General features: G+C 35.5%; 2 protein-coding genes across 2 annotated transcripts; both read left to right on the top strand.

Moving 5' to 3' along the window:
- Positions 1–343: 343 nt before the first annotated feature.
- Positions 344–3,748, top strand: LOC135116766 (cuticle protein 8-like). The gene is made up of 4 exons (XM_064034324.1): positions 344–355; positions 1,588–1,830; positions 3,226–3,392; positions 3,682–3,748. Exons 1-4 carry the CDS (start codon positions 344–346, stop codon positions 3,746–3,748), a joined length of 489 nt encoding a protein of 162 aa, XP_063890394.1.
- A 1,918-nt stretch (positions 3,749–5,666) lies between these two features.
- LOC135116678 (sarcoplasmic reticulum histidine-rich calcium-binding protein-like) lies at positions 5,667–7,555 on the top strand. Its single transcript, XM_064034323.1, has 4 exons — positions 5,667–5,678; positions 6,016–6,171; positions 6,422–6,594; positions 6,864–7,555. The coding sequence occupies exons 1-4, from the start codon at positions 5,667–5,669 to the stop codon at positions 7,477–7,479; spliced, it is 957 nt and encodes a 318-aa protein (XP_063890393.1). The 3' UTR covers positions 7,480–7,555.
- The last annotated feature ends 7,536 nt before the right edge of the window (positions 7,556–15,091 follow it).

Raw genomic sequence — 15,091 nt, 5'->3', positions numbered from 1 at the left:
AGACTACAAAATATAAGTGCTATGATGGACAGGCATTTCTGAAACAATAATTCATAAAAAACATATTTTCCTGCAATAATTTTGGTGGTTTTCACCTAGTTGGCGCTCGTTTAAACTTCACATCCGTTATATACGGCTTCGATGTATGTACTTACACGCATACTTCCACAATTACGATAGCAGGGGCGGTTAGCAAACCCTGAGAAATTGATCAATGGATTTTTGCTCTAATAATTCCCACAATTAAAACCTCTATATAAACTAATGAAGCAAAGTTGGCGGCAGTATTGTCTTTTAGTATTCATATCGAGAACATATTTGGTGCTAATTTGTGTCTTTAAAAATGTTTGCTAAAGTAAGTTTTTGCTCATATTTATTTACTAAAAGCGTGATTGTCTTTGGTTCTTACTCATAAGATGGGCTTTAGGACGTTGAGCTTGTGCGTGTGAAATGTTTGTTCGTAAACGTAAACACCCCGAAATTCCAGTACAGCGTACCTTTATAAGCAGTGGTGTTAATACTCTACTAATGGTTTGCCATTTGAATTACAAATCTTTTAATTATACTTTATAACAGCATCCTTAAATTCAGTAAAAACATTCATATTTCCCGTATCGTTCACTCTATAATAGGTTTAATTTTCCGGTTTGTTGTATTATTTTTTATATAAATAACAGCGAATTACTATTGCAATATTTTCATATATTATCTCACCGTTACATTCATATAATAATAGTTATGAAAACCCTTATTTATATAACATGATAGCTTTACCAAGCGCCGCCGTAAAATTATCATAAAAATGTTTATTATGCGAATAACTTTATCTCAATAATAGTTCTATTAACACAGTACTCTCAATAACCACTGACAAGTAAATAGGTAAAAGTGTTACAGGGAAATGAATAAAGTTAAATAATTACTTCATGTTAAATAATATTATGATACAAAATGTACAAAATGTAAATAATAAATATAAAAATTTGGTCAATATTTGGAAAATAATTTCCTATTTTATCTATAACGGGGATTTTTACTTTTATTTCATGACGATAAAAGAAATATTCAAGAACATAATTCGTGAAATAATGTCAGCAATGCTAATTAATACAAACTTATATTTATATAATCAAAAATCTCTTCATATTTTTAAAGTTCTTGATTTAGGTAAGACAACATGGATCATTTATGGTTTTACTTGTACCACTGAACTAAATTCCGCTAAAGTAATAAAACTAGACGTACACGGAATTATTATAGTTGTAAACAATTTAACACATTATTACAGTGCATATATAAAATCACATTATAAAATAACAAAATGTAACTTAGTATTACCATTAATTTTTAATCTTCAAGTTATAACCATTAAAGCTCACGCGCACGCAAAATAAAACTATCCTTCGTCTGAAAACTGGAAATAGGGTCATCCATTTAGTTAGGCTTAAAAGGGGGATAGAGTTATGTAAGCTTTTGTATTTGATACAGTTTTATAGTATCTCACGAAAGCGATTGAGCCATACTAAAATATACTAAACACCCGCTTTCGTAAGATTTAAGATTACTATTCATCTACTTCTTTTCCAGGTGCTAACACTTTTCGCGGTGGTGTCAGCCTGCCAGGCTATCTTCCCGTTCCACCACCACCATCACCACCACCCGGCGATCTCCCACCAGGAGTTGCAGAAGCACGACGGGCCGCACCACCCGATACCTATCCATCATCACCACGAACCGATAGTTCCGATCCCGATTCACCACCACGTGCCGATTCTTCATCACCACGTACCTGAGCCTATTATTCACCATATACCGCACCATGATCATTATGTAAGTGGAAATTTGTTTTTGAACTTATTTTAGGGGTATGTTGAGTCATAGGATAGGCATCGAGAAATCCTAGTTAAAGTAGGCATTCTTATACGGCTTGCTACTGATAAAGGATCGTAACCTATGCTATAAAGATTGATACCAAAAAATTTCTAAGTCTGGATTCATCATCAATCTTATTGCTCAAATCCTTTATCGGGATACCAACTATACAGAACAGAAGCAACCACTTACAGCCAATAATACTTTTAATGCTATCAGCTCACAAAATTGTGCATGGTAGCATCCTCAACACAAAATTTGCCGCAATCATAGCACTTGCATTGGGGCACTTTTAAGGATCTGCAACAGCCTCAAAAGCAGTTGTGAAACAGTCAAACAAAAGAGTTTTTCATACTAAAAGACAATTTATAAGTGGCGTGAAAATAAACAGCCATTTCTTAAAGATATTAGTCAAACATGAATTATTCAACGAATTCCCCGAGGAGTAATTGCACGGTAAAATATTCTGTGAAGCAAGCGAAAGGTCTGTGGTTACATTACACCGTCCACTTCCTGTATACAGTCCAGTTTTTATGTTCTTACCCCAGTATCTTAAGGTAAATAACTGTTGGTAAAACATAAATCGATTTTATTGTTCATATAATTTGTTGTTAAGTCGTACCCATGATAGTATCTAATCGACCATGACGTGATACCATTTATTAGACGGCAGTTCGATGTTAGATTTATTGAGTCATATAATCAGGAATTTTGTGGTAGCCGGATTCTGCTTCTCAATTTTTAAATGCTTCTAAATCATCCAAGTAGTACCAATTATGTTTTATGATTTCTATGCTAATTAACTATGGGAACAAATAGAAATTGAAAAAAGTATTAAAAAAACTGTCTAAACGTAGTGCTCAAAGCTGAGACCTTCGCCCTATGATAGAACATAAATAGGGCGGTCCTGTATCTATTAGGTACTTGAATTTTAATCAAATCTTATAAAGTGGTCAACACAATAGCTGCTGACATTTAAACAAAACAAGGACAGTGGTTGTATTCTCACGGACAGAGTAGCTTTGTGGTGCTGAAATTATGCGGACCATACATACATTTACAATCGTGCCATTAGATACAGATTTAATTATAATCTATACCTATGATAGAAAACCTAGAACAATTTGTAGCACAAGCAATGAAACCAAGATTATTGAACATCCTAACGTAAAAGAAAGGCACTGCGCAAAGTTTATGCTGTGTTGACAACCATGACGACGCAAAATGATTTGACCTGTACAAAACAAAACATACTTAGTACCTATCAAAAAACTAGAACGCATTGAAACAAAAAAATATGTTCTAATGAACAGAATACCATATCTAATCTCTAAACCATTCTTTCATCTACAGGCATTCCCCGAGTACAAATTCGCGTACTCCGTCCACGACCACCACACTGGTGACGTGAAGTCACAGCACGAGCTGCGTCATGGAGACATCGTGAAGGGAGGGTACGAGCTCGTCGAGCCTGACGGCAGATACAGGAAGGTGGAGTACAAGGCTGATGACCACACCGGGTGAGTATTATAATAACAATTGAAAGTGGCAAGGAGCTAAAGAGGAGCTAGAGGAGCTAGGGATTTAAGTAAAAAACGAAAACATACATTATGCAAGAGAGTATTTTATGTGGTTCCTGTGCTCGACTGAAAATACTTCACGATAGAATCTTCAGCATCCCCAGCTATTGCTGAGGAAATATACCTATATAAAGTGATTGAAGAAATGTGTTAGAAAAATATTCATTATTCATAATCAATAAGTATTTGTTAATAAGCCTTTACCTATATTCTCATCTAATTGTTCCAGTTTCAACGCCATCGTCCACCACTCGTCGCCTCACCATCATGTTCATCATTCTCATCACCACATCTGAGTGTGATGACGTCACTGCGATAAGAACTGACTGCTGCTCAAACAAGACTGACTGTATGCTTGCCGTATTGATACATGTAGAATGCTTTTGTACGCAAAATAAAATTAGCGCTAATTTTATTTGTGGAGTTTTTTTTACCCGACTGCCAAAGAAGGAGGGTAATGTTTTTTTCTTTGGTTTTGATGGTTCCGTAACTGAGCTTAAAAAATCTGAGACATTTCAATTAAAGTTCCTTGGTATATCTCGAGCTGCTACCCAATGTTCATTACCTATTTACTGAAGTATAGATAGGGGTCTTGGAAATATCGACTTCAGAAAAGATCCTTAAGAAAAGTTTAGAGAAACAAAACAAATAGGAAATAGGTTTATGAGCCAGATTTTAAATTTAGGCGTATTGTAATAACAACTTAAAAATCATGATGAAGTCTAAAAGGATTCTAAACTACAAATAAATAATTTTATTAGTTTAGGTATATCTACAATAAATACGTAAATTAAGAGGATATAGCAGAGGCGTTAATATATTATGCCGTAAGAATCCATAAGGTACACTTCGACCCTAATTGGAAACCAATAGCAACACCCAGCATTCTGACTTACGTTACAGCAGATTTTAAAAATTTGGGTTCTAAGTTACGCCTTGATCAAGTCCTACACATATGCGAGAGCGACATTCAATTATAAGGTTTAAAAATGAAAAAAATCATAACCTTGGGTATTTGGGTACGTATTCATTAAAAACATTTCAAATAGGTACTTATGTGTTATTTTACCTAGCCGTTTACAAAATAAGTTGGAATCGGCTTCCAGTCTATCCGAATGCAGTTTAGTAGCAATGTTTCACATGAAGCGCCTATCTGGTCTTCTCTACCTAGTTACCTGTATACAGGACAAATATTAACAACCAGTGGTCACCAGTCCTCGGACCGGCGGCGGCCACGGCAAGTGCTCAACCGTATGGTCGATTGACCTGTGGGACTGTTACCTAGCCACGAATTCCTCACCCCTATAGCATTGTCTCTATAAAATTATTGGAATACGAGTAACTAAACAGAGCTGTTTTGAAAACATTTACTCAACTACTGGCAACTTTTGGCTCTTAGACACACAAACCAGACAATTTGCTGTAATTTTCTAATCAGGCGCAAAAAGTAACCTTCGTTTAGATGTTTTTTTGTTTATATTTTTACAAATAAAAATAAAAATAAGGTAATAACTAGGTGTGTTTCCCACTAATCATAGATATCAGATAGCTTACATTATCAGTGAAATGGGAAATACTGAGTTTGTCTTTGCACTTAAATATTTAAACGAACAGAAAAAAGGCAAAGAACAAAAATGAATCTATATCAGAGCGTCACCACATTTAACAAATAAAAACGTTTCTTGAACTTTTTAGGTCAGAACTTACCTAGTAACGGAGGTTACGGGAACATCATCTTCCACTTCTTTTGCAAAGATACAACTCCAATAAGTACTCATAAGTAACTCTCACTTCTTTCCGTCTACAAAATAGTACTTTCAGAAGGACGAGAGAGTCTCGCTGTGGCACGCAGCTTATAACTTTTATGGACTGACCCGGCTTTGGCCACGAACTCATTACTGTATTATTAAGTACAAATAATTATGATCAATCAGACTAAGGATTCGTGTTTCGAACTAACCAGGCACAATCAAAATATAACAAAGGAACGCTGCGTTATAATAAAGTCTTTGGAAAATCCTATTTCCTCTTTGTAGCATTGATAGGCACACCCATCTATAAGTCGAGAAAATCTGCAAAAAATCACATATAATTGTAGTTAAGTGTATTGTATTACAGGATGCAGATGTTTAAAACCAAAACGATATGTGTATAAATACTAGATGAGATCACGATAGATATCAATACAGTTTAGAGATTCACTGAAGGTTCACGATGATTCGGAAGGTACGTTCATTATTTTAATTCGTTGATAGATAAAGGATCTAATAAAAAAGTTCTTAATTTTCTGTCCGTAAATACTTTTGAATCAATAACAATAATTAAGAAAATTGCTGTGCGGTTTACAGTTAATTGTTTGGATTTCCATGTTGTTTTTGTAGATATCGTTTGATTTTAGAAACTTCGTAAAGGTCGAATACTAATCCATATCCATCAGATTGTCTTATTTCAGTAATGTTTTATCAAGTAATTATATTCATTAGATATTTTGCGTGATTAATTTCAGTTATTTATAATGATTTAGTTTGATTAGTGTTTATTAAATAATTCAATTTAATTTCAGACAATAATCCTCCTAAGCTTAGCACTGTGTGTGCTTGGAGATGGACATCACGCGGTTTCTGAGCAACACATCAAAATAAACCATAAGGAACATCATGGGCATCATGGCGAACTGACTCACATCGGTTCCAAGAAGCCCGAGCATCATGAGGAATACGTAAGTCCATTTCTTCGACCCTTATATTGTCAGGGCAACAGTGATTAAATATTTTAGTAATTATTTTTTACTTACATAAGCGAACTAATAAAACATTTGAATGTCATATGAATATTTGATCGAATCTCAGTGTTTCCAAAAACCAGAGGATCAAGATATTTCTATCTTCAAAACTATCCTATCTTTCAACAGAATTTTTTTTTTGAAATATATGGTATGCTTGAAAGTTTCATAATATCTCATGTTTTAGGCGTGGTCGTATCCATCATACGAGTTCTCATACAGTGTCCACGATCCCCATACCCATGACAAGAAGGGACAACATGAGTCGCGCGACGGAGATGAAGTGAAGGGCGAGTACTGGCTGATAGAACCCGACGGTCGCAAGCGCACCGTTACGTATCACGCGGACAAACATAGCGGGTATGTTTTTAATTGTTATATGCCTACTAGCTTCTGCCAGCGGTTTCACCCGCATCCCGTGAGAACCTCTGCATGAACCCCGATAAAAAATAACCTATAACCTTCTTCGATAAATGGCCTATCTGAAAGAATTTTTCAAATCGGATCAGTAGTCCCTGAGATTAGCGAGTTCAAGCAAACAAACAAGGTATATATTTATTTATAAGGTTAATTTTCTGTTTCTCCAAATGAAGGTTTGCAACTTAATGATACACATATTTTTTGTCCAGTTTCCACGCTATCGTCCATTACTCGGATCATCACCATCACATAGTCGAACACCACGGTCATGTCAAAGATGATCACAAAGACGATGACCACAAAGATGATGACCACAAAGACCACAAGGAAGAAGAACACAAACATGACGATCATAGCAAGGAAGAACACAAGGACCATGACGACCACAAGGACAGTCATGAAGATGAAAGCGAGGAACATCGTGGTGCTGAAGAAACCCGCGGCCGCGAAGGTGGCGTAATCAGATGGGGTTACGGCCCTAAATGGGACCATGACAAAGATGACCACAGACGCGGCCACGATGACCATAAACGCGGCCACGATGACGACAGAGACGATGATGACGATAAATACGATATCGGTAAAATGACTATTTACGGTCGTCTGGGCAGTTACGGCAGTCGCCGTGACGACAAGAAACGGGACGAGAAACGCGATCATGACAAAAAGGAGGAGGAAAGTCTGCTTTGGGAAGAACGCCGCAAGTTCGACGAGCGACGCGGTTACCCATCGATAAAAACGCCTTACTTCGGCCACCCCTCCCGTATGAACCCTCGCTTTTACAGGCATAACCAAAGAGACCGTAACATTTCTAGACGTACTTAAGATAAGATATACTCTTAAATGTATTCCCTGTTAAACGTTTAAGACAAAGACTGCATGTGAAAATGGTATTTTGTAATTTGTGATAAACATGTTAATAATTTTAATGATAAAAATTGTATTCATGCAAATGCTGACCTGATATAAAGGTATCGAGCGCTTATTATTGTTTTATTTCATTGCTATATTGCGTTTGTATTCGCGATTACTGCGAATCATTATAGAATCAATCACTCTGAAGTACGTGAAATAAAATCCCTGAAAAAACTATAATATAATCGTGTACTGCGCCGTTACCTTGCACTGGCACGCAATGCATCTAGAGGATATTCAACCAACTAAATAACACATCGATTTAACAGATACTTAGCAACAGAAAAGTGCTTGTGGATCATCAACAGAAGGCGCTAAATCTAATATTTTTAACGAATCTTGTTGAAAGTCTTTGAAAGCCTTCCTTGCCGCTGACTTTGTAGAATGTTTTCTTCACTTTTAACATTTTATTCTAATTTTGTAGTAATCGATGACTTTCGAATTCCAACCGATTTAGCACCACCCCTCCTACGAGCTTGAATAGTCTACCAAATTTTTCTACCTAGCCACGATGTTGGCTTTTAGACATTCCAGAAGCATGACTGTTAAAAGTTAAAGAAGACGAATAAGCTTTCATATATAGTAAAAGGATGATATTATTAGGTAAACTAAATATGTTAAGGGTCGGTTTTTAGTATAACTGAATGCGGCTAAGTACCAATGTTTTACAACGAGCGACTGCCTATTTGACTTACTCAACACGATGCCCCTAATTAAGACTGGTTCTCAGACTCTGACTTTTCACCCGTAACGACTACCTAAGAAATCTAGACACACGGCAGTGTGTCCGCCAAGTTCGAGCAAAAAAGCGACACACCGGCCGTGGGTTATATTACACGAACCATTTCGGGCCAAATTCGACCCCCCTGTAACTCAAAATCTATTTTATTTACGCATATCAAATTTCTAGTATCTGTTGAGACCCCCTCACTTATCTAAAATACAAAATTTCATTAATATACCTATTGTAGGTCTTGAGATATTGACGTCAGAAAATCGCTATTTTTACTATACACTGATTCACTTATTCACTTATTCACTGACTCACTCATCAAAAACCTAGACCACTTCCAACGGTCGTATTGACTTGAAATTTGGCATGGAGGTAGGTCTTTATGTCAAGGTAAAGGGAAAAATCTGAAAATGGCCAAGTGTGAGTCGGTTTCAAAATAATGAAGGTGTTTTATATCCGGTGTAAATTTATACCCTAAGGAACTAAAACGAACTAAATTTATCTATATTTATATAATATACATATATCTTCGAATGGTATATTTAGTCAAAGTCTGAAAACGGCCAAGTGTGAATCACTTTCGAAAATAACGAATGTAACTTTGATCCACGAACATAATATATGATAACATGTCATGTCAGTCAGTTGGTAAATCTAGTCCATTTAGTTAATCTAGTTGTAAGAAACATAGTGCATATTAAAAATCTAAAAATAGTATAAATGAGACATTTCTTTAACTAACTTCATCATAAGAAAAATAAAATAAACAACCTTACAAAATAAATGAAATCCCACCCAAAACAAAATGTGAAAGACTGCCAAGTTCGATAATATGGGAATGCTTCGCCTAAAAGTGAGATCTGAATAAGTACCAAGTTCATACATACCTCAGTTAAAAATAGTTACTTTTAATGATGTTACTTGGCAAGTTTTCATACACCTTGTTATAAACCTACTAAACGCAATGAATCAAGTATTTAATTTTCTATTAAAACTTGCCAAGTAATCATCATTAAAAGTAACTATTTTAACTGAGGTATGTGTATGGAACTTGGTACTTATTCAGATCTCACTTCTTTATAGGCGAAGCATTCCCATATTATCGAACTTGGCAGTCTTTCACATTTTTGTTTTGGGTGGGATTTCATTTATTTTTGTAAGGTTGTTTATTTTATTTTTTTCTTATGATGAAGTTAGTTAAAGAAATGTCTCATTTATACTATTTTTTAGATTTTTTAATATGCACTATGTTTCTTACAAAGAAATTAACTAGATTAACTAAATGGACTAGATTTACCAACTGACTGACATGACATGTTATCATATATTATGTTCGTGGATCAAAGTTACACATTCGTTATTTTCGAAAGTGATTCACACTTGGCCGTTTTCAGATTTTTAATTTACTTTGACTAAATACCTTTGTACCATTCGAAGATATACATATGTATATTATATAAATATAGATAAATTTAGTTCGTTTTAGTTCCTTATTCATTAAAAGCCGGGACCCACTTCTTTGAAGTGCCTACCTTTAAAATCGTCATGTTTATATGGTCATCCATTCACGGCAGTGCCAAAAGCTCATGCTAATCCAGCTGGTAGGTGTACTAATTAATCCACGAAGTCTTTGATATACTTTTTAATATATCAAAAATATCATTTATTTATTATAATAACTTACCTATATACTATCGCACTTCTAGGTACAAAAGCTTCCTATGGATGCGAGTAAACCATTTTTCTTTCCTTCATTTACCTACATAGGAGAGAATTAATTAAGAGAATAATGAAGCGAGACTTAATCAAAACGCTTATTAAAGAATTTAATTTTTGAAAATTGAATATACCACTATATTCAATTTTCAAAAATTAAATAGGTTAGGTTTTTTAGTTTCCTGTGTCCTAATATTGCTATAAGAATATCTTCATGACAGGAATATCAAGTCAGTTATTCACAGATTGACCGCACCAAGCGTTGCTGAACCTTATACCTGGTCGACCGATCTGTGCGGTTGTTAGTTAGTTGTCCTCCTACCTAATCGATTAATTAGGTCTATAAGGTATTATTTGTAATTTCTTCCATATGAACATGTATCAGCATTTAACACTTACAAATAATAATACAGAATTATGTGTTTACTAGCTTCCGCCTTCGGCTTCGCCCGCATGGTGTGTTGGCAAAACGTAGCCTATGTTTTAATCCAGGGTATCTCCTATCTACATACCAAATTTCAACCAAATCGGTTCAGCCGTTTTTGCGTGAACGAATAACAAACATACATCCATACATTCTCACAAACTTTCCCATTTATAATATTAGTAGGAAGTAGGATATTAGTAGGATATTATGTTTATGTTTTATTTTAAGCACGTTGTCCAATTATGGCTAACAATTAGTTAAACTCGACACTTTTTCAACAATCAACGTTGATCTTTTTATTCTGATCTAGCTATTGTAAGATTTAGTATGCACTGCAGGCTTTTATTTGGACGATTGTAACGTGATTTCTATTAGAGATCGTATGAACCTCACTGCTCTCCAGCCTAAATTTTTCGAGATTTTTTGGCCCTCGGTTTCTTTTTTTAAAGAATTTGGAAATTCATGAAGAGACTTTTTCCACTCTCGATACGCGATGTTCAGAAGTTTCTAGGTAGTCACAATTACATTACTGAGTAAAATATGCTTTGGTCAAAGTCAAAGATCATCTTCGGCCAATAAGATGGAGCCACGGACTTAATGACTGTACTTTACAAACACATTCAAATAAAGAACTCGTCAAGCGTAAGTCGTGAGCATATAATGTGGTCCTGTAATGAAGCCTTACCTATTGATTCTTGGGTTCATTCATTCTTTGTAGATGCACACCAGAATAATAATATGTATTATGTCTTGCCTATGCACTTTCCATTCGATAAACATAATCTTGAAAGTATCGCTGAAGTGTTTATTAACAGTAAATAAAATTACTAAAAACCTTAATAATGGGCTACCCGTAGGTTTTCGTACTAAACTACATTCTGTCACAATGATAACTTTAACATAGATATACCATCCTTTGAGACTGTCTTACTTAACCCTAAGAATCATTTAAACTATGTTTATGTAAAGGATACAGAACAATTGGCTCCGAATCCGGCACACTAAACGCTTACATAAGTATCAATTATATCGATTATGTGTTAGTATTTAGGTGTGGGGTCTGTTTTATGAACGTCTCGTTTGTGGATCGCTGTACAACATGCATTATGTGAGTTTTCATTCTCTTTTTAAATAACTAGAAAGGGCAATGGCCAAAAAATTATATAGATCTTAATTAAAAACAAATACAGGGACGCGTCGAAGTCAAAGAGTGGCGATAGAGCAAAGTATGAGGTCTGTAGACTACGCTTATATAAACAAGATTTTTTCTTTCCAGCTACTTCTCCTAGCGACTGCCTCAGTGGCTATTGCGGCTGATGCCAATAAAGAGGCTCATTCGGAGCTAAAGGCCGATGAATCTGCACTTCCAATACGGGTACATGACGATGACCGACTTCGCCACTACCAAGATGGCTTGGAACTGATGCGGAGCCGCGACGAACGCACGCGCTTACGTGTCGAAGAGTTACGCAACAGCCCCCGCAATGATGACCGTCAAGGACCCATCAGAGTCAATTTCAAGGACGATGACCACTCTGGGCCTCAGATATTGCGATCACCTGACCCGCTTCATAGCCATGTAAGTAAGACATGCTTAGAACAAATATATTTGATTGTGCAGTAGAAGATAATTTGTAATAAGCAATCTGTTTTGTTTTCTAGGGACATCCGGATATCGAACGCCAAAATAGGTAAGCATTGTTACACAGTGCACAGCTATTATTTATTTTAAACGAATATTAGGGAATCTAATACGAATAACCTGTTTGTTTCAGAATAATTGCTGACGTATACAGCCCAGACTGGTACCAGCCTACTTGGATTCTTGACTATAGATACCTGAAGACGGGTGGTCGGGACTACACCCGCGGCCCTGGCGGTCAAATCCTCATTCTACCTAAGGGTGTCAAGTCAAATGAACACAAGGAGTTCGATAACTTCGACATGTTGCTCGAACACCTCCGTCTGAGTCGCTTGGCTGAACATTCAAAGAACAGAGGGCGTTACGGAGATGATCACGATGCTAGACGCGCTCACCACAACTATGAGCACGAAGAATATTTCCGCCCACATCAACAGCAGCACAACCCGTGGAAAGCGGCTCGTCATCACTAGACCATTACAAATATGTACCTTCATATAATTTACTTCTAACATCCTTCCAATAAATCATTCAGTAACGCATAACACATTATGTGAATAAAATAATAAATCAATTTTTGGTTCTTCTTACTCGTCTATGTTTATTTGATTATTACCGCAATTATAAAAATAATAATGCTAATAACACGTTTCAGCGGATGTTTTATTACTGAACTTATTTATTAGCCAACTTCAGCTACTATCTGATGTTCTACTCTATTTGAAATAATAATGGATAATTAACGCTTCATTAAATCATTACACGATCAACAGAATCAACTAATCAGATGTGATACTTATCATGAACCTACTTCATAGATGGATTACTCGAGAACATGAGGTCCTGGGTTCAGTTCCCAATTTGGTCACCATATTATTGGACTCTCTTACCATGGTGACTAGGACTCATACTCGTTCTCCTTCAATTGTTTAACACTCAGACATTGCTGGCGAAATTGTTGAATGAGAAAATCTTTGCATAATAATGAAGCCTACTAATTGTGTTCTTAACATAAATAATAACGTATGTATTTAAGAAACCTTTTATCACCAGAAGTGAACTGAATAGGTAGCTGTGCAAAGTTTCGTATTTATAGGTACTCAACTGTCGTGAGAAGATACTACTGACTGCAGCATCGAGTTATTTCATTACATATTATAAATCTTTTATCACTGGAACTGAACTTGTTTGTTGTGATAAATTCAGTAGACGGTTGGCCCGGAAGGTTGAAAAAAAGTATATTTTTTTAGTCGATTTGATACCGCTTAAATACCGTTGGTATGTATCTACGTCTCCAATACATCTCCGTACTTATCAAGCGCCCGATAAAACTGTTGGCCGACTAAAAAGTCTGCAATGTGCTGTACGTCGATTCTATAAAATTCGAACAATAACTCGCATTTCACTTCACATTTCACTTCGCTATTCACTCTCACGTCACATTCGGTTCAAAACGTTCTAAATGGTATCTCATACTTTACCTGTCAAAATCTCGAGTTTAATTTAGTTCAACTCGCAAACACGCTCGAAAGAGTAGCGCTAGTGTAGTAACTCACGGCGGATTCAGATGCGAAGTTTAGAGTGAAGCTTATAGAATCACACTGCTGGTCCTTCAACTGTACATAGGAAATGGTTCATATAACTCAAAAAAGGTTTAAAAAACGATTCCATAATTTTCTTACAACATGGAGTTTTACCTAATTGTTTTTTATAAACTTTTTACACAACAATTTTAATGAAAATTATAATATGTCTTTGGAGATCTTAATTTATTTGCTGGTAATTTAAAATTGTATATATCATATTATTATATGTTTTATGATGTGAATTCTCTGTAATCTACGACATAATACAATATACCTAACTTTAGCATTTACATGACAGTTTGTGACTCAGCATTTCCTAATAGGCAAATCAAAACCTTGAATTTTTTTAGATCGATCAGTATTACTGGTAATTAAGAGATTGTACCATAATTAGTACCTGGAAGCCAGCCATCATACTAGTAGCCCATTCCTAAATTTCGTAAACAAATACAGCCATTTTCAATTTTCAGTTGGTAAAATGCGTGAAATGGAATTTTAAATGTTCTTTTCGTAAATATGTTAAAGAGCGGAAATTTTTTGAAATGCTTCCTGTTTTAACGACTTCTTTTTGAAATGCTTGGCATAACGGATATTCCATTTGACTCTTTCGGTGATAGAAAAGTGCACTACTACCTAAAATATATTTCCTGCACTAGTTAGCATCTCTCCTTTGATAAAAACCACCCTCCCAAAATCAATTATGACGGCATTAGAACGCACGTAGTCGTATGTTTAAGCCAAACTGAAAATTTCAGGGATTACACAAAATGTTGCTGTTTTTCTACTGGATTCACTCATGCTTCGAAATAAATAGATGGTCAGATAACTTAATAAGTTGAAGATTGTAAATACATAACAACACGAAAACCTCGTGAAAACTGTACTCTGTATGACCCGGTATTACAATTAAACAACTTTTCTCTAAGACACTGTCATTAATTTCCAAAATATTGTGCAGTTTAGCAATTTTAATTTGCAAAAGCAATAGGTACGTCTAGTTAGGAGCAGTTAAGATATCAAATTAAGTAGACAAGTATAGTAAGCTGTTTTATAAGCACCGAATAGAAAAACCGTCTCATTAATTAGTATACGTATGTGTTGCCCTTCCTTCGAAACAAGTTGCATATCGATCGCGTGATAATTAACTGTACTTATTGGATAATTACAAGCTTCAGCGGTATTGACGGATTCACTATTAATCTGTGTAATGGGTCGTGACGCCCTTGATATCGCAAAAGAAACTTAGGTTTCACGTATTAACTCTATTATTTTTCGACTAATTGGTGAGGATCCATCCTAATGTCGTTATAATTGAATTGCACCCCCAACTCGACACACGAATTGGAATATAAGGTGAACTATCCGCGAATTATTCATAGTTGAAGTCCAGCTAACAAACAAATATCTAATCTATCAAA

The sequence above is a fragment of the Helicoverpa armigera genome, chromosome 4, assembly GCF_030705265.1.
Source record: "Helicoverpa armigera isolate CAAS_96S chromosome 4, ASM3070526v1, whole genome shotgun sequence".
NCBI classification, from domain to species: Eukaryota; Metazoa; Arthropoda; class Insecta; order Lepidoptera; family Noctuidae; genus Helicoverpa; species Helicoverpa armigera.
The sequence above is the reverse complement of the archived record's forward strand: the minus strand, read 5'-3'. Positions and strand labels throughout refer to the sequence as shown.

Coding starts and splice junctions, on each gene's coding strand:
- LOC135116678 (XM_064034323.1), top strand. Junction 6,172..6,421: donor CCGAGCATCATGAGGAATAC/GTAAGTCCATTT, acceptor CTCATGTTTTAG/GCGTGGTCGTATCCATCATA. Junction 6,595..6,863: donor CACGCGGACAAACATAGCGG/GTATGTTTTTAA, acceptor TTTTTTGTCCAG/TTTCCACGCTATCGTCCATT.
- LOC135116766 (XM_064034324.1), top strand. Junction 1,831..3,225: donor TACCGCACCATGATCATTAT/GTAAGTGGAAAT, acceptor TTTCATCTACAG/GCATTCCCCGAGTACAAATT. Junction 3,393..3,681: donor AAGGCTGATGACCACACCGG/GTGAGTATTATA, acceptor TAATTGTTCCAG/TTTCAACGCCATCGTCCACC.